The sequence below is a fragment of the Oncorhynchus clarkii genome, chromosome 30 (genome assembly GCF_045791955.1).
Source record: "Oncorhynchus clarkii lewisi isolate Uvic-CL-2024 chromosome 30, UVic_Ocla_1.0, whole genome shotgun sequence".
NCBI classification, from domain to species: domain Eukaryota; kingdom Metazoa; phylum Chordata; class Actinopteri; order Salmoniformes; family Salmonidae; genus Oncorhynchus; species Oncorhynchus clarkii.
In genome coordinates this window covers 37,431,497-37,450,171 of record NC_092176.1, presented here as the reverse complement: position 1 = coordinate 37,450,171, position 18,675 = coordinate 37,431,497, and the positions used below count along the sequence as shown (strand labels likewise).

Here is an 18,675-nt window from a genome sequence, read left to right as displayed (position 1 = left end):
GTTGTGTCGTCCGCAAACTTGATGATTGAGTTGGAGGCGTGCGCGGCCACGCAGTCGTGGGTGAACAGGGAGTACAAGCTAAGCGCCAGTACAGAGACAAAGTAGAATCTCAATTCAACGGCTCAGACACAAGAGGTATGTGGCAGGGTCTACAGTCAATCACGGACTACAGGAAGAAATCCAGCCCAGTCACGGACCAGGATGTCCTGCTCCCAGGCAGACTAAATAACTTTTTTGCCCGCTTTGAGGACAATACAGTGCCACTGACACGGCCTGCAACGAAAACATGCGGTCTCTCCTTCACTGCAGCCGAGGTGAGTAAGACATTTAAACGTGTTAACCCTCGCAAGGCTGCAGGCCCAGACGGCATCCCCAGCCGCGCCCTCAGAGCATGCGCAGACCAGCTGGCCGGTGTGTTTACGGACATATTCAATCAATCCCTATACCAGTCTGCTGTTCCCACATGCTTCAAGAGGGCCACCATTGTTCCTGTTCCCAAGAAAGCTAAGGTAACTGAGCTAAACGACTACCGCCCCGTAGCACTCACATCCGTCATCATGAAGTGCTTTGAGAGACTAGTCAAGGACCATATCACCTCCACCCTACCTGACACCCTAGACCCACTCCAATTTGCTTACCGCCCAAATAGGTCCACAGACGATGCAATCTCAACCACACTGCACACTGCCCTAACCCATCTGGACAAGAGGAATACCTATGTGAGAATGCTGTTCATCGACTACAGCTCGGCATTCAACACCATAGTACCCTCCAAGCTCGTCATCAAGCTCGAGACCCTGGGTCTCGACCCCGCCCTGTGCAACTGGGTACTGGACTTCCTGACGGGCCGACCCCAGGTGGTGAGGGTAGGCAACAACATCTCCCCGCTGATCCTCAACACTGGGGCCCCACAAGGGTGCGTTCTGAGCCCTCTCCTGTACTCCCTGTTCACCCACGACTGCGTGGCCACGCACGCCTCCAACTCAATCATCAAGTTTGCGGACGACACAACAGTGGTAGGCTTGATTACCAACAACGACGAGACGGCCTACAGGGAGGAGGTGAGGGCCCTCGGAGTGTGGTGTCAGGAAAATAACCTCACACTCAACGTCAACAAAACTAAGGAGATGATTGTGGACTTCAGGAAACAGCAGAGGGAACACCACCTATCCACATCGATGGAACAGTAGTGGAGAGGGTAGCAAGTTTTAAGTTCCTCGGCATACACATCACAGACAAACTGAATTGGTCCAATCACACAGACAGCATCGTGAAGAAGGCGCAGCAGCGCCTCTTCAACCTCAGGAGGCTGAAGAAATTCGGCTTGTCACCAAAAGCACTCACAAACTTCTATAGATGCACAATCGAGAGCATCCTGGCGGGCTGTATCACCGCCTGGTATGGCAACTGCACCGCCCTCAACCGTAAGGCTCTCCAGAGGGTAGTGAGGTCTGCACAACGCATCACCGGGGGCAAACTACCTGCCCTCCAGGACACCTACACCACCCGATGTCACAGGAAGGCCATAAAGATCATCAAGGACATCAACCACCCGAGCCACTGCCTGTTCACCCCGCTATCATCCAGAAGGCGAGGTCAGTACAGGTGCATCAAAGCTGGGACCGAGAGACTGAAAAACAGCTTCTATCTCAAGGCCATCAGACTGTTAAACAGCCACCACTAACACTGAGTGGCTGCTGCCAACACACTGACACTGACTCAACTCCAGCCACTTTAATAATGGGAATTGATGGGAAATGATGTAAATATATCACTAGCCACTTTAAACAATGCTACCTTATATAATGTTACTTACCCTACATTATTCATCTCATATGCATACGTATATACTGTACTCTATATCATCGACTGTATCCTTATGTAATACATGTATCACTAGCCACTTTAAACTATGCCACTTTGTTTACATACTCATCTCATTTGTACATACTGTACTCGATACCATCTACTGTATCTTTCCTATGCTGCTCTGTACCATCACTCATTCATATATCCTTATGTACATATTCTTTATCCCCTTACACTGTGTACAAGACAGTAGTTTTGGAATTGTTAGTTAGATTACTTGTTATTACTGCATTGTCGGAACTAGAAGCACAAGCATTTCGCTACACTCGCATTAACATCTGCTAACCATGTGTATGTGACAAATAAAATTTGATTTGATTTGAGTACAGGAGAGGGCTCAGAACGCACCCTTGTGGGGCCCCAGTGTTGAGGATCAGCGGGGAGGAGATGTTGTTGCCTACCCTCACCACCTGGGGGCGGCCCGTCAGGAAGTCCAGTACCCAGTTGCACAGGGCGGGGTCGAGACCCAGGGTCTCGAGCTTGATGATGAGCTTGGAGGGTACTATGGTGTTGAATGCCGAGCTGTAGTCAATGAACAGCATTCTCACATAGGTATTCCTCTTGTCCAGATGGGTTAGGGCAGTGTGCAGTGTGGTTGAGATTGCATCGTCTGTGGACCTATTTGGGCGGTAAGCAAATTGGAGTGGGTCTAGGGTGTCAGGTAGGGTGGAGGTGATATGGTCCTTGACTAGTCTCTCAAAGCACTTCACTTCATGATGACGGAAGTGAGTGCTACGGGGCGGTAGTCGTTTAGCTCAGTTACCTTAGCTTTCTTGGGAACAGGAACAATGTTCCACTGTCTCCATCTGAGAGGTGAGAGGTGTGACGATGATCGTGTTCCCCCACCACTTTCAACTTACTATTGAGCCTTGTGTGTCCCAGTCTCAGCCTTGTACCTACACTTTCCTCCCTTCTCTCTTGGCCTGAGGACTCCCTGCCTCCACCTTTTCCTGGATCTTATACAGGTGTCTTCCCTTACTTCCTGTTCCACAACTCTTGCCACTCATTTGTAACCTCTGTTCTTACGAATCCCTTGGCTTCTGCTTTACTGAAATGATGAAAGCCAAGGATCTGGAGGTGTATCGTCTCCAAATGATACCATCTCACAACACCTTAAAGGGATACAACCAAGAGAGGCGCAGTTTAAACTAGTAACGGTCACAGCAAATGAACGTTCTTATTTCATCAACACTGTCAAGTACTAGTATGTTAACGTTGTTCTCTACAATTTGGGACATCGGCTGATGTAAAAGGAGAAAAAAAGGTCTTGATAAATAAATGTAATTAATTAGATGTCATTTATAATGACATCAGGCAACGAGAATGACGTTTTCACATTCATTTTGGTTCTCCCTCTTGAATTGCCCTGTTTTTCTATACATGGTATTGTATTGCAGCGAGTGAAAGCCCTACGGTATTAACTAGTTGCAATATTTCAGCTTGACATGTTTTATCCGTAGTCTTTTGTAAATAATGTCCTATCACACATGACTGATTTCAGACCTTATCTTCGAGATGGCGTTAAAGCAAAGCAGATCACCGTGTCTACCGTGAAGGATGATGTAAGTATTGTAGCCAATCACTTTCCTCTCCTTGACACCATCTCTCACAAAGCAAACCTGGCAGTTTGCTCACTATCAGTTATATAGTGAGGCTTGAATTATAGTAGGTACTGTGTGGCTCAGTTGATTGAGCACGGCGCTTGCAATGTCAGGTTTGTGGTTTTGATTCCTACGAGGTACCAGTATGGACATTTTTTTAAATTAAAAAGTGTGCACTCACTACTGCATCTGTTAAGTGACATCTAAAATACGAATTAACTGACACGTTGAGGTGTCTTTAAGCAGGAAATGGTTACGAACTATATCAACTGATATTGCTTTGTAATTACAGCTGGACCCGGGAAAAGAGAACCGGGGTCCAAATGCTCTCAAGATGAAAAAGAGAGTGGTGAAGGTTCAACCTCTGATGGCCAATGCCGTTTCCCAAACCACAGGCACCTTCTGCAGTACCACCAACAAACAGAGCTCCGCCAACGGTCTCCTCTCTGCAGCATCGAGTACCGTACGTCTCAACGTGCTCAAAGGCATTACAAAGTCTTCTGCGGTTGCCCCAAGTCACTCAACCAGCCTGAAGACGGCTCCAGCCAGATCACAATCCACTGTCCCTACCAAAAGATGCCCAGGCACCACCAACCAACCCAGAACCCAGCCTAATCCAGCTGTTAAAGTCGGCAACACACGCCCTAGCTCAGCCATACCCCTGGCAAACGCTGGTAGAACACATTCAGCCAACACAACCAGACCAAAGTCAAATATTACTGGGAAACCCGCTAACACTCTCCACACAGCCGGCACGCGGCCCGGCACGCGGCCCAGCACAGCCGGCACGCGGCCCAGCACAGCCGGCACGCGGCCCAGCACAGCCGGCACGCGGCCCAACACAGCCGGCGCGCGGCCCAACACAGCCGGCGCGCGGCCCAACACAGCCGTCACGCGGCCCAGCACAGCCGTCACGCGGCCCAGTACAGCCGGCACGCGGCCCAACACAGCCGGCACGCGGCCCAACACAGCCGGCACGCGGCCCAACACAGCCGGCACGCGGCCCAACACCAGTAGTGCCAGAATGAGTCCGAGCACAATGGTTAAAACCAAGACAAGTCTTGTGTCTGTCCAGGTGCAGCCTAGAAGCACCACCGTCCCTGCTCCAGCATCAGTCTCCTTCACCCCCTTGGTCTTGAACAGAGCATGCCCAAGCACCAGCCCAGTCCCAGCTGTGACCCAAAAGCCACCAGTTACTACTCAGAGGAGAACGAATCCCTTCACTGGCGTGAGTGAGACTAACCAGAGGACAACTGCCTTGGCTGCGGACAATGGGCAAAGGAGGAGCCAAGCTGTGAGCAGGACTGATTCCAAACCACTCCCAGAGAGATCCAGTAAACCAGCAGGGCAGAAACAACCTGTCACTGGACCTAAACCCATCATCCAAGGCCCTACTGGTCCTGGGCACAAGACTGCAGCTACGAAGCCAGGTGATATTCAGAGGGCTGCATCACAGCACAGGGCCGAGGCTAGAGGAGCAGGAGCCAGCACTCGGATATGGAAGGCTGCCTCTCGAGCCTCCACCGGGATAACAGGAAGCCAATGGCAGAACACGGCTCTGAGTAGGGCCATGCATGCAGCTGTGGCTGCGATGGGACAGAAAAGCAGCGCCGAGGAGAACCGAGACATGGAGAACGGGTCGGCAGACACCGACACCAAGAATGAACCCAATGCTCCATCGCCCTCATCAACATCTCCGGCGTGTTGGCCTAGGCCTTACAGCAGCACAGCAAGTGGTGTGTGGATCCCCCAGACGGTGCCTCGCTCTGCCAAAAAGTCCAGCCATGGCCAAGAGGAGGTGGGGTGGGAGGCTGGTGTTGGCCTTAAGACACCCAGAGACCAGGCCAGGGTCGTGCCCAAGACCGAGGGCCGCAGGAAGATGACAGCTGCCCAGGAAGAGAGAATGTCAGTTTTTTATTTTTTTATTGTCAATTAGATAAGTACTAGGAGGTAGAATACAGTAAATTTAAATTTTTGTGATTTTAGCAGACAATCTTATACTTGAAGTCTTAAAATATTAAACTGTAGACTGGTTGAATAAGGCCTTGGATTACACAGTGCACATAACTACTGTGATTTAGTTTGTTGAAATAACAAAATAACACCAAGGTAACATTGTCATTTCACTTCAGTAAAAGGTATGTGTGTTGGTATCGTAGCATATGAATGTGCTTAGTCTTTTCTATTATACCACCATATTCTTTCCGCCCAGCACCTCATTTAATAGTGTGGTTGAATTGGACTACAAACATCTGACTTTACCCCAACATTTTACTGAACAACCTTATATTCCACTCTGTGTGTGTCTTCAGGCAGAAGCTGCAGGAATGGCGTGAGCACAGGGGCATCTCCTACAAGCGTCCCCCCATGCCGGTGAGGCCTCCTCGGGTGCGGCGCACCTTGGCCCTTCCTCAGGCTTACTGGGACGGTATGGAGGACGAAGTTGAGGCCAGGTCTCTGGTTGAAGCTGTGGACCGGTGCCTGGCTGACTGCATCAAACTGCTGAATGAGGTGTGGCAGAGGAATGGGTTGGGTTAGATTAAATGAATTGAAAATGTATGACAAATCAACTGTCAATTGTGATCTGCCTGGAGCCGTCTTCAGGCTGGTTGAGTGACTTGGGGTAACCGCAGAAGGGCGGCAGGGTAGCCTAGTGGTTAGAGCGTTGGACTAGTTACTGGAAGGTTGCAAGTTCAAATCTGTCGTTCAGCCCCTGAACAGGCAGTTAACCCACTGTTCCTAGGCCGTCATTGAAAATAAGAATTTGTTCTTAACTGACTTGCCTAGTTAAATAAAGGTAAAATAAATCAATAACAACTGGGGGGGTTGATTGTTGCTCTGTTGGCGTTGTGGCCGTTCACATGGTGTTTTCCCTCACTCAGCCCACCCGCACATTCTCCCGACCGGCAACACTAAAGCTGCCAGTCGTCAGCAAGACACTTTTTCGTAGCTAGTAGTAGATTACCAAATTCCCAATAAAAATAGTAATTAAATAGAATTGTGTAGTAATGTGAATAGGTAATATCCCTAAACTCTCATCATCACTACTCAAATGACAAAATCATCAGTACTGACTTTAACACTCATGTAGTAAATAAGTAGTGAAACAACATGTTGTTGAGTAGACCTTGTAAGGGAGTGATGAATACTGGGTTTGTTTTTTTCTTCATGGGGTTATGGTGCCATCTGGTGGCAAGTAGGCACTATTGCATTTAAAAAAAAACATTTTTTTACTATTACAAATTGAGTTAACAGTCCTTGAATTTGACTTGCCACTGTCTATATGAACCCTGTAGAAATTCTGTTAGCTTTCTCATACCAGCAACCAGTGTGTTTCCACTAGAGGTCGACCGATTAATCGGAATGGCCGATTTAATTAGGGCTGATTTCAAGTTTATTACAATCGGAAATCCGTATTTTTGGGCGCCGATTTTGCTAATTTGTTCTTTATTTAACTAGGCAGGTCAGTTAAGAACACATTCTTATTTTCAATGACGGCCTAGGAACAGTGGGTTAACTGCCTTGTTCAGGGGCAGAATGACAGATTTTCACCTTGTCAGCTCGGGGGATCCGATCTTGCAACCTTAACTAGTCCAACACAATAACGACCTGCCTCTTTCTAGTTGCACTCCACAAGGAGGCTGCCTGTTATGCGAATGCAGTAAGCCAAGGTAAGTTGCTAGCTAGCATTAAACTTATCTTATAAAAAACTATCAATCATAATCACCAGTTAACTACACATGGTTGATGATATTACTAGATATTATCTAGCGTGTCCTGCGTTGCATATAATCTGACTGAGTATACAAGTATCTGACTGAGCGGTGGTAGGCAGAAGCAGGCGCGTAAACATTCATTCAAACAGCAATTTCATGCGTTTTGCCAGCAGCTCTTCGTTGTGCGTCAAGCATTGCGCTGTTTATGACTTCAAGCCTATCAACTCCCGAGATGAGGCTGGTGTAACCGAAGTGAAATGGCTAGCTAGTTAGCACGCCCTAATTGTCGTTGTGTTGCTGGTTCGAGCCCAGGGAGGAGCGAGGAGAGGGACGGAAGCTATACTGTTACACTGGCAATACTAAAGTGCCTGTAAGAACATCCAATAGTCAAAGGTTAATGAAATACAAATGGTAGAGGGAAATAGTCCTATAATTCCTATAATAACTACAACCTAAAACTTCTTACCTGGGAATATTGAAGACTCATGTTAAAAGGAACCACCAGCTTTCATATGTTTTCATGTTCTGAGCAAGGAACTGAAACTTTAGCTTTCTTACATGGCACATATTGCACTTTTACTTTCTTCTCCAACACTTTGTTTTTGCATTATTTAAACCAAATGGAACGTGTTTCATTATTTACTTAAGGCTAAATTGATTTTATTGATGTATTGTTGTTATTGTCAGTTTTACAAATAAAAAAATTGGCCGATTAATCGGTATCGGCTTTTATGGTCCTCCAATAATCGGTATCGGCATTGAAAAATTATAATTGGTCGACCTCTAGTTTCCACTGCTTTTCCAGTTACTGTTCTGCCTGTCTAACGTCCAGTCTAGACCACATCCCGTGTGTCTCAGTTGGTAGAACATGGCACTTGCAACGGTTGTTGGTTCAATTCCCACGGGGTACCAGTACAATAATATATGCCCTCACTACTGTAAGTCGCTCTGGATAAGTGACTGTTACTGGATCCCTTCTGTGACATTCCTCTGGGACCGATGGGGTGGTGCGTTTCAGTGGAAGAGACCAGTATAGCAGCTGAATGTAGACCCAGCCCTTCTTACACAATGTGTTTCGAGGTTGCTTGGCCGGTTGCTTTGTGTGTTGTGTGCTTTGTGTGTCGCCATTAATCCAACACATGGTCAAGTCAGATGATGTAGTTTCTGTTATTCAGGGTATAATGGCCTAGTAAAACAGACAGGCCTTTGGTCAAAAGTAGTGCACTACTTAGTGCGGTGGTTCTCTAACCTTTCCTTGGGGACCCACAAACTCAGCAAAAGAAGAAACGTCCTCTCACTGTCAACTGCTTTTATTTTCAGGAAACTTGACGTGTGTAAATATTTGTATGAACATAAGATTCAACAACTGAGACATAAACTGAACAAGTTCCACAGACATGTGACTAACAAATGGATTACTGTGTCCCTGAACAAAGGGAGGGTCAAAATCAAAAGTAACAGTCAGTATCTGGTGTGGCCACCAGCTGCATTAAGTACTGCAGTGCATCTCCTCCTCATGGACTGCACCAGATTTGCCCGTTCTTGCTGTGAGATGTTAACCCACTCTTCCACCAAGGCACCTGCAAGTTCCCGGACATTTCTGGGAGGAATGGCCCTAGCCCTCACCCTCCAATCCAACAGGTCCCAGACGTGCTCAATGAGATTGAGATCCTGGCTCTTCGCTGGCCATGGTAGAACACTGACATTCCTGTCTTGCAGGAAATCACACACAGAACGAGCAGTATATCTGGTGGCATTGTCATGCTGGAGGGTCATGTCAGGATAAACCTGCAGGAAGGGTACCACATGAGGGAGGAGGATGTCTTCCCTGTAACACACAGCGTTGAGATTGCCTGCAATGACAACAAGCTCAGTCCGATGATGCTGTGACACACCGCCCCAGACCATGACGGACCCTCCACCTCCCAATCGATCCCCCTCCAGAGTACAGGCCTCGGTGCAACGCACATTCCTTCGCCGATAAACGCAAATCCAACCATCACCCCTGGTGAGACAAAACTCGTCAGTGAAGAGCACTTTTTGCCAGTCCTGTATGGTCCAGTGACGTTGTTGCCGATGTCTGGTGAGGACCTGCCTTACAACAGGCCTACAAGCCCTCAGTCCAGCCTCTCAGCCTATTGCAGACAGTCTGAGCACTGATGGAGGGATTGTGCGTTCCTGGTGTAACTCAGGCAGTTGTTGATGCCATCCTGTACCTGTCCCACAGGTGTGATGTTCGGATGTACTGATCCTGGTCTGCCACTGTGAGGACGATCAGCTGTCCGTCCTGTCTCCCTGTAGCGCTGTCTTAGGCGTCTCACAGTGCGGACATAAAAAAATATATATTATTATTATTATTATTTCAGCTTTATTTAACCAGGTAGGCAAGTTGAGAACATGTTCTCATTTACAATTGCTTCCGGGCCAAGACCAAGCAAAGCAGTTTGACACACAACAACACAGAGTTACACATGGAGTAAAACAAACATACAGTCAATAATACAGTAGAAAAATAAGTCTATATACAATGTGAGATAAGGGAGGTAAAGGGGGGAAAAAGGCCATGGTGGCAAAGTAAATAAAATATAGCAAGTAAAACACTGGAATGGTAGATTTGCAGTGGAAGAATGTGCAAAGTAGAGAAAGAAATAATGGGGTGCAAAGGAGCAAAATAATTAAATACAGTAGGGGAAGAGGTAGCTATTTGGGATAAATTATAGATGGGCTATGTACAGGTGCAGTAATCTGTGAGCTGGTGAGGGAGAAGTGTTTCCAGTTTCAGAGATTTTTGTAGTTCGTTCCAGTCATTGGCAGCAGAGAACTGGAAGGAGAGGCGGCCAAAGGAAGAGTTGGTTTTGGGGGTGACCAGAGAGATATACCTGCTGGAGCGCGTGCTACAGGTGGGTGCTGCTATGGTGACCAGCAAGCTGAGATAAGGGGGGACTTGACCTAGCAGGGTCTTGTAGATGACCTGGAGCCGGTGGGTTTGGTGACGAGTATGAAGCGAGGGCCAGCCAACGAGAGCGTACAAGTCGCAGTGGTGGGTAGTATATGGGGCTTTGGTGACAAAACGGATGGCACTGTGATAGACTGCATCCAATTGATTGAGTAAGGTATTGGAGGCTATTTTGTAAATGACATTGCCAAAGTCGAGGACCGGTAGGATGGTCAGTTTTACAAGGGTATGTTTGGCAGCATGAGTGAAGGATGCTTTGCTGCGAAATAGGAAGCCAATTCTAGATTTAACTTTGGATTGGAGATGTTTGGTGTGAGGCTTGGAAGGAGAGTTTACAGTCTAACCAGACACCTAGGTATTTGTAGTTGTCCACATATTCTAAGTCCGAACCGTCCAGAGTAGTGATGTTGGACGGGCGGGCAGGTGCAGGCAGCGATCGGTTGAAGAGCATGCATTTAGTTTTACTTGTATTTAAGAGCAATTGGAGGCCACGGAAGGAGAGTTGTATGGCATTGAAGCTCGTCTGGAGGGTTGTTAACAGTGTCCAATGAAGGGCCAGAAGTATACAGAATGGTGTCGTCTGCGTAGAGGTGGATCAGAGACTCACCAGCAGCAAGAGCGACATCATTGATGAATACAGAGAAGAGTCGGTCCAAGAATTGAACCCTGTGGCACCCCCAGAGAGACTGCCAGAGGCCTGGACAACAGGCCCTCCGATTTGACACACTGAACTCTATCAGAGTAGTTGGTGAACCAGGCGAGGCAATCATTTGAGAAACCAAGGCTATCGAGTCTGCCGATGAGGATGTGGTGATTGACAGAGTCGAAAGCCTTGGCCAGGTCAATGAATACAGCTGCACAGTATTGTTTCTTATCGATGGCGGTTAAGATATCATTTAGGACCTTGAGCGTCGCTGAGGTGCACCCATGACCAGCTCTGAAACCAGATTGCATAGCGGAGAAGGTGCAGTGGTATTCGAAATGGTCGGTAATCTGTTTGTTGAATTGGCTTTTTAAGACCTTAGAAAGGCAGGGTGGGATAGATATAGCTCTGTAGTAGAGGTCGACCGATTAGGATTTTTTTAATGCCGATACCGATTATTGGAGGACCAAAAAAGCTGATACCGATTAATCAAATTATTTTGATACTGATACCGATTTATTTTTATTTTTCAAATGTATTTATCTGTAATAATGACAATTACATCAATACTGAATGAACACTTATTTTAACTTAATATAATACATCAATAAAATCAATTTAGCCACAAATAAAGAATGAAACATGTTCAATTTGGTTTAAATAATGCAAAAACAAAGTGTTGGAGAAGAAAGTAAAAGTGCAATATGTGCCATGTAAGAAAGCTAATGTTTAAGTTCTTTGCTCAGAACATGAGAACATATGAAAGCTGGTGGTTCCTTTTATAACATCCGTCTTCAATATTCCCAGGTAAGAGGTTTTAGGTTGTAGTTATTATAGGAATTATAGGACTATTTCCCTCTATACCATTTGTATTTCATATACCTTTGACTATTGGATGTTCTTATAGGCACTTTAGTATTGCCAGTGTAATTGTATAGCTTCCTTCACTCTCCTCGCTCCTCCCTGGGCTCGAACCAGGAACACAACGACAACAGCCACCCTCGAAGCAGCATTACCCATGCAGAGCAAGGGGAAACAACCACTCCAAGGCTCAGAGCGAGTGACGTTTGAAACGCTATTAGCGCGCGCTAACTAGCTAGCCATTTCACTTCGGTTACACCAGCCTCATCTCGGGAGTTGATAGGCTTGAAGTCATAAACAGCGCAATGCTTGACGCACAACGAAGAGCTGCTGGCAAAACGCACAAAAGTGCTGTTTGAATGAATGTTTACACGCTTGCTTCTGCCTACCACCGCTCAGTCAGATACTTGTATGCTCAGTCAGATTATATGCAACGCAGGACACGCTAGATAATATCTAGTAATATCAGAAACCATGTGTACTTAACTAGTGATTATGATTGATTGATCGTTTTTCATAAGATAAGTTTAATGCTAGCTAGCAATTTACCTTGGCTTACTGCATTCGCATAACAGGCAGTCTCCTTGTGGAGTGCACAAGGACTAGTTAACTGTAAGGTTGCAAGTTTGGTCCCCCGAGCTGACAAGGGGAAAATCTGTCGTTCTGCCCATGAACGAGGCAGTTAAACCCACCGTTCCTAGGCCATCATTGAAAATAAGAATGTGTTCTTAACTGACTTGCCTAGTTAAATAAAGGTAAAATAAAGGTGTAAAAAAATATATATAAAAAAAAAAGGCAAAATCGGTGTCCAAAAATTAATTAGGGCCGATTTCAAGTTTTCATAACAATCAGAAATCGGCCCTAATTAATTGGCCATTCCGATTAATCGTCGACCTCTAGTCTGTAGCAGTTTGGGTTAAGAGTGTCCCCCCCCTTTGAAGAGGGGGATGACCCAGCTGCTTTCTAATCTTTGGGAATCTCAGACGATACGAAAGGGAGGTTGAACAGGCTAGTAATAGGGGTGGCAACAATTTCGGCAGATCATTTTAGAAAGAAAGGGTCCAGATTGTCTAGCCCGGCTGATTTGTCGGGGTCCAGATTTTGCAGCTCTTTTCAGAACATCAGCTGACTGGATTTGGGAGAAGGAGAAATGGGGAAGGCTTGGGCGAGTTGCTGTGGGGAGTGCAGTGCTGTTGTCAGGTGGAAAGCATGGCCAACCGTAGAAAAATGCTTATTGAAATTATCAATTATAGTAGATTTATCAGTGGTGACAGTGTTTCCTATCTTCAGTGCAGTGGGCAGCTGGGAGGAGGTGTTCTTATTCTCCATGGACTTCACAGTGTCCCGGAACTTGTTTGAGTTAGTGTTGCAGGAAGCACATTTTTGCTTGAAAAAGCTAGCCTTGGCTTTTCTAACTGCCTGTATATACAGTGCCTTGCGAAAGTATTCGGCCCCCTTGAACTTTGCGACCTTTTGCCACATTTCAGGCTTCAAACATAAAGATATAAAACTGTATTTTTTTGTGAAGAATCAACAACAAGTGGGACACAATCATGAAGTGGAATGACATTTATTGGATATTTCAAACTTTTTTAACAAATCAAAAACTGAAAAATTGGGCGTGCAAAATTATTCAGCCCCTTTACTTTCAGTGCAGCAAACTCTCTCCAGAAGTTCAGTGAGGATCTCTGAATGATCCAATGTTGACCTAAATGACTAATGATGATAAATACAATCCACCTGTGTGTAATCGAGTCTCCGTATAAATGCACCTGCACTGTGATAGTCTCAGAGGTCCGTCAAAAGCGCAGAGAGCATCATGAAGAACAAGGAACACACCAGGCAGGTCCGAGATACTGTTGTGAAGAAGTTTAAAGCCGGATTTGGATACAAAAAGATTTCCCAAGCTTTAAACATCCCAAGGAGCACTGTGCAAGCGATAATATTGAAATGGAAGGAGTATCAGACCACTGCAAATCTACCAAGACCTGGCCGTCCCTCTAAACTTTCAGCTCATACAAGGAGAAGACTGATCAGAGATGCAGCCAAGAGGCCCATGATCACTGGATGAACTGCAGAGATCTACAGCTGAGGTGGGAGACTCTGTCCATAGGACAACAATCAGTCGTATATTGCACAAATCTGGCCTTTATGGAAGAGTGGCAAGAAGAAAGCCATTTCTTAAAGATATCCATAAAAAGTGTTGTTTAAAGTTTGCCACAAGCCACCTGGGGGAGACACCAAACATGTGGAAGAAGGTGCTCTGGTCAGATGAAACCAAAATTGAACTTTTTGGCAACAATGCAAAACGTTATGTTTGGCGTAAAAGCAACACAGCTGAACACACCATCCCCACTGTCAAACATGGTGGTGGCAGCATCATGGTTTGGGCCTGCTTTTCTTCAGCAGGGACAGGAAAGATGGTTAAAATTGATGGGAAGATGGATGAAGCCAAATACAGGACCATTCTGGAAGAACCTGATGGAGTCTGCAAAAGACCTGAGACTGGGACGGAGATTTGTCTTCCAACAAGACAATGATCCAAAACATAAAGCAAAATCTACAATGGAATGGTTCAAAAATAAACATATCCAGGTGTTAGAATGGCCAAGTCAAAGTCCAGACCTGAATCCAATCGAGAATCTGTGGAAAGAACTGAAAACTGCTGTTCACAAATGCTCTCCATCCAACCTCACTGAGCTCAAGCTGTTTTGCAAGGAGGAATGGGAAAAAATTTCAGTCTCTCGATGTGCAAAACTGATAGACAGACCCCAAGCGACTAACAGCTGTAATCGCATCAAAAGGTGGCGCTACAAAGTATTAACTTAAGGGGGCTGAATAATTTTGCACGCCCAATTTTTCAGTTTTTGATTTGTTAAAAAAGTTTGAAATATCCAATAAATGTCGTTCCACTTCATGATTGTGTCCCACTTGTTGTTGATTCTTCACAAAAAAATACAGTTTTATATCTTTATATTTGAAGCCTGAAATGTGGCAAAAGGTCGCAAAGTTCAAGGGGGCCGAATACTTTCGCAAGGCACTGTATTGGTTTCTAGCTTCCCTGAAAAGCTGCATATCACGGGGGCTGTTTGATGCCAATGCAGAACGCCGTAGGATGTTTTTTTGTTGGTTAAGGGCAGTCAGGTCTGGGGAGAACCAAGGGCTATATCTGTTCCTGGTTCTAAATTTCTTGAATGGGGCATGCTTATTTAAGATGGTTAGGAAGGCATTAAAAAAAAAAAAAAAAATAGCCAGGCATCCTTTACTGACGGGATGAGATCAATATCCTTCCAGGATACCCCGCCAAGGTCGATTCGAAAGGCCTGCTCGCTGAAGTGTTTCAGGAAGCGTTTGACAGTGATGAGTGGAGGTCGTTTGACCGCTGACCCATTACGGATGCAGGCAATGAGTCAGTGATCGCTGAGATATTGGTTGAAAACAGCAGAGGTGTATTTAGAGGGCAAGTAGGTTAGGATGATAGCTATGAGGGTGCCCGTGTTTATGACTTTGGGGTCGTACCTGGTAGGTTCATTGATAATTTGTGTGAGATTGAGGGAATCAAGCTTAGATTGTAGGATGGCTGGGGTGTTAAGCATCTTCCAGTTTAGGTTGCCTAGCAGCACGAGCTCTGAAGATAGATGGGGGGCAATCAGTTCTAGAGGTCGACCGATTATGATTTTTCAACGCCGATACCGATTATTGGGGGACCAAAAAAGTTTTATTTGTAATAATGACAATTACAGCAATACTGAATTAACACTTATTTTAACTTAATTTAAAACATCAATAAAATCTATTTAGCCTTAAATAAAAAATGAAACATGTTAAATTTGGTTTAAATAATGCAAAAACAAAGTGTTGGAGAAGAAAGTAATATGTGCCATGTAAAAAAGCTAACGTTTAAGTTCCTTGCTCAGAACATGAGAACATATGAAAGTTGGTGGTTCCTTTTAACATGAGACTTCAATATTCCAAGGTAAGAGGTTTTAGGTTGTAGTTAATATAGTATTTATAGGACTATTTCTCTCTCTACCATTTGTATTTCATATACCTTTGACTATTGGATGTTCTTATAGGCACTTTAGTATTGCCAGTGTAACAGTATAGCTTCCGTCCCTCTCCTTGCCCCTACCTGGGCTCGAACCAGGAACACAAAGACAACAGCCACACTCGAAGCATCGTTACCCATCGCTCCACAAAAGCCGCGGCCCTTGCAGAGCAAGGGGAATAACTACTCCAAATCTAAAAGCGAGTGACGTTTGAAACAGTATTAGCGGACACCCAGCTAACTAGCTAGCCATTTCACATTGGTTACACCAGCCATTAGGCTGATGGGCTTGAAGTCATAAACAGAGCTGTGCTTGCGAAGAGCTGCTGGCAAAACGCACGAAAGTGCTGTTTGAATGAATGATTACAGGCCTGCTGCTGCTCAGACTGCTCTATCAAATCATAGACTTAATTATAACATAATAACACACAGAAATACGATCCTTTGGTCATTAATATGATCGAATCTGGAAACTATAATTTCGAAAACAAAACGTTTATAATTTCAGTGAAATACGGAACCGTTTGCTATTTTATCTAACGGGTGGCATCCCTAAGTCTAAATATTCTTGTTACATTGCACAACCTTCAATGTATGTCATAATTACGTAAAATTCTGGCAAATTAGTTCGCAATGAGCCAGGCTGCCCAAACTGTTGCATATACCCTGACTCTGCGTGCAGTGAACGCAAGAGAAATAACACTATTTCACCTGGTTAATATTGCCTGCTAAACTGGATAAATAGTTATAACTAGTGATTATGATTGATTGTTTTTTATAAGATAAGTTTAATGCTAGCTAGCAATTTACCTTGGCTTCTACTACATTCGCGTAACAGGCAGGCTACTCGTGGAGTGCAATGGTTAGAGCGTTGGACTAGTTAACTGTGCGGTTGCAAGATTGGAACCCCCGAGCTGACAAGGTACAAATCTTGTTCCAATCTTGCAACCGCACAGTTAACTAGTCCAACGCTCTAACCATTGCACTCCACGAGTAGCCTGCCTGTTACGCGAATGTAGTAGAAGCCAAGGTAAATTGCTAGCTAGCATTAAACTTATCTTATAAAAAACAATCAATCATAATCACACGGATATTGGCGCCCAGAAATACAGATTTCCGATTGTTATGAAGACTTGAAATCGGCCCTAATTAATCGGTCGACCTCTAATCTGTTCTCATATGGTGTACAGAGCACAGCTGGGGGCAGAGAGTGGTCTATAGCTGGCGGCAACAGTGAGAGACTTGTTTTTAGAGATTTTTAAAAGTAGAAGTTCAATTTATTGCCCTGGCCACATCTGCGGTCCTCATGCCTCCTTGCAGCATGCCTAAGGCACGTTCACGCAGATGAGTAGGGACCCTGGGCATCTTTCTTTAGGTGTTTTTCAGAGTCAGTAGAAAGGCCTCTCTAGTGTCCTAAATTTTCATAACTGTGACCGTCTGTAAGCTGTTAGTGTCTTAACAAGTGTTCCACAGGTGCATGTTCATTAAATGTTTATGGTTCATTGAACAAGCATGGGAAACAGTGTTTAAACCCTTAACAAGTAGGCAGGGTAGCCTAGTGGTTAGAGCGTTGGACTAGTAACCGGAAGGTTGCAAGTTCAAGCCCCCGAGCTGACAAGGTACAAATCTGTCGTTCTGCCCCTGAACAGGCAGTTAACCCACTGTTCCTAGGCCGTCATTGAAAATAAGGTTTTGTTCTTAACTGACTTGCCTAGTTAAATAAACAATGAAGATCTGTGAAGCTATTTGGATTTTTACTAATTATCAATGAAAGACAGGGTCCTGAAAAAGGGATGTTTATTTTTTTGCCGAGTTTACATAACCTGGGGCTACTAACGTCCCCAGATGGACTTCCCCTTGGTTTTTTTTTTGCCATGGAGGAATTTTGTGTGAGGTGTGCGATTTTTAATTTATCGTTGCAAGATTAGTGAGGGGGAACATGATCCATAAATGATCAATTTGATTATATATTTCAATATGTTTTTTTGCGCTAGTTGGCTGTACCTGCACCAAAATGTTTCCTTCATAGCTTGTTCTCCATCTTCTTTTTAAATAGTGAGCCCATTTTCTTTTCAGCACTTATTTCCATGACTTATCAAAAGTCATTTTCTCATGGCTCTCTTGTCCCTTTGCAGCAGACCATATGGTGAGCAATATGTTTGGAACATCAAATCGTAATATAATTGGGATAAGTATAGTATTGTTCGGTACCTGGCAATTCCCGGCATGAATAGAACTTCCTGAAGTTCACATGGAAGCAATAAAAAATAGTTTCTCATAGCAATTTTGAAGCCGTTAAGTTGTTTACAGTAATACGATGGGAAAGTGACTAGCCATTTTGTGTTTTTTTGCTTGAAGACTATTCAAAAAATGTAACTGATGTGGTCCCACTTCCCATGGTATTGTAAACTGACTATGGTTGTCTCTGCTCTCTGTTTTCCAGTCTAGTAACGTGACCTCTGGTTGTCCTGGAAAGGAGGGGTGCGTCACGATATCTCCTTTCACCTGAAGTGCGCGGTTATTTCCAAGTTTGTGATGCCATTCATTTCCTTTCAAGTCAGTGAAAGGGAAGGGAACACTTGCATACTTTGGGAGGAAGCCAAGATAATTTGGACATAACCTCACTACTTTTTGTTGTTTGATCTGTTCCAACACACACCGTAAACCTCGAGACCAAACAGAAGAGTTGGTTGACCCCTCATCTTTCCAGCGTGGTCTGCCTGACGGCCCCCCTTTACTGAATAGCACATTTGGCCATCATTAGCTGTAGGCTACTGATAATAGCTCACCTAATATTTGTGTAATTTGTTAACAGCCTTAAAGATTTGGGTAAACAGACTTAAATGACTGACTTTTTCTGTGTCTGACTCTGCTTTGTCTATACTGATGTTTAGCCTGTTTTATCACAGAGGGAATAACTACACTGTTTGTATTCGGCCATATTCCCAGTCACCTTGCCATGGTTAAATGTGGTGGTTCGC

At 44.9% G+C, this 18,675-nt stretch overlaps 2 protein-coding genes across 2 annotated transcripts in view; both read left to right on the top strand.

Annotated features, from left to right (window-relative positions):
- LOC139389815 (histone H2A.V) overlaps positions 1–18,675 on the top strand; it is a 257,719-nt gene that overhangs the window by 152,377 nt on the left and 86,667 nt on the right. The window lies entirely within an intron of this gene.
- The window catches only part of LOC139389811 (cytoskeleton associated protein 2-like), a 43,809-nt gene that overhangs the window by 2,561 nt on the left and 22,573 nt on the right, over positions 1–18,675 (top strand). Inside the window, exons 3-5 of the mRNA XM_071136774.1 lie at positions 3,371–3,431; positions 3,763–5,375; positions 5,783–5,981. Coding sequence (XP_070992875.1) covers positions 3,371–3,431; positions 3,763–5,375; positions 5,783–5,981 — 1,873 coding nt within the window. The remainder of the gene's footprint in view (positions 1–3,370; positions 3,432–3,762; positions 5,376–5,782; positions 5,982–18,675) is intronic.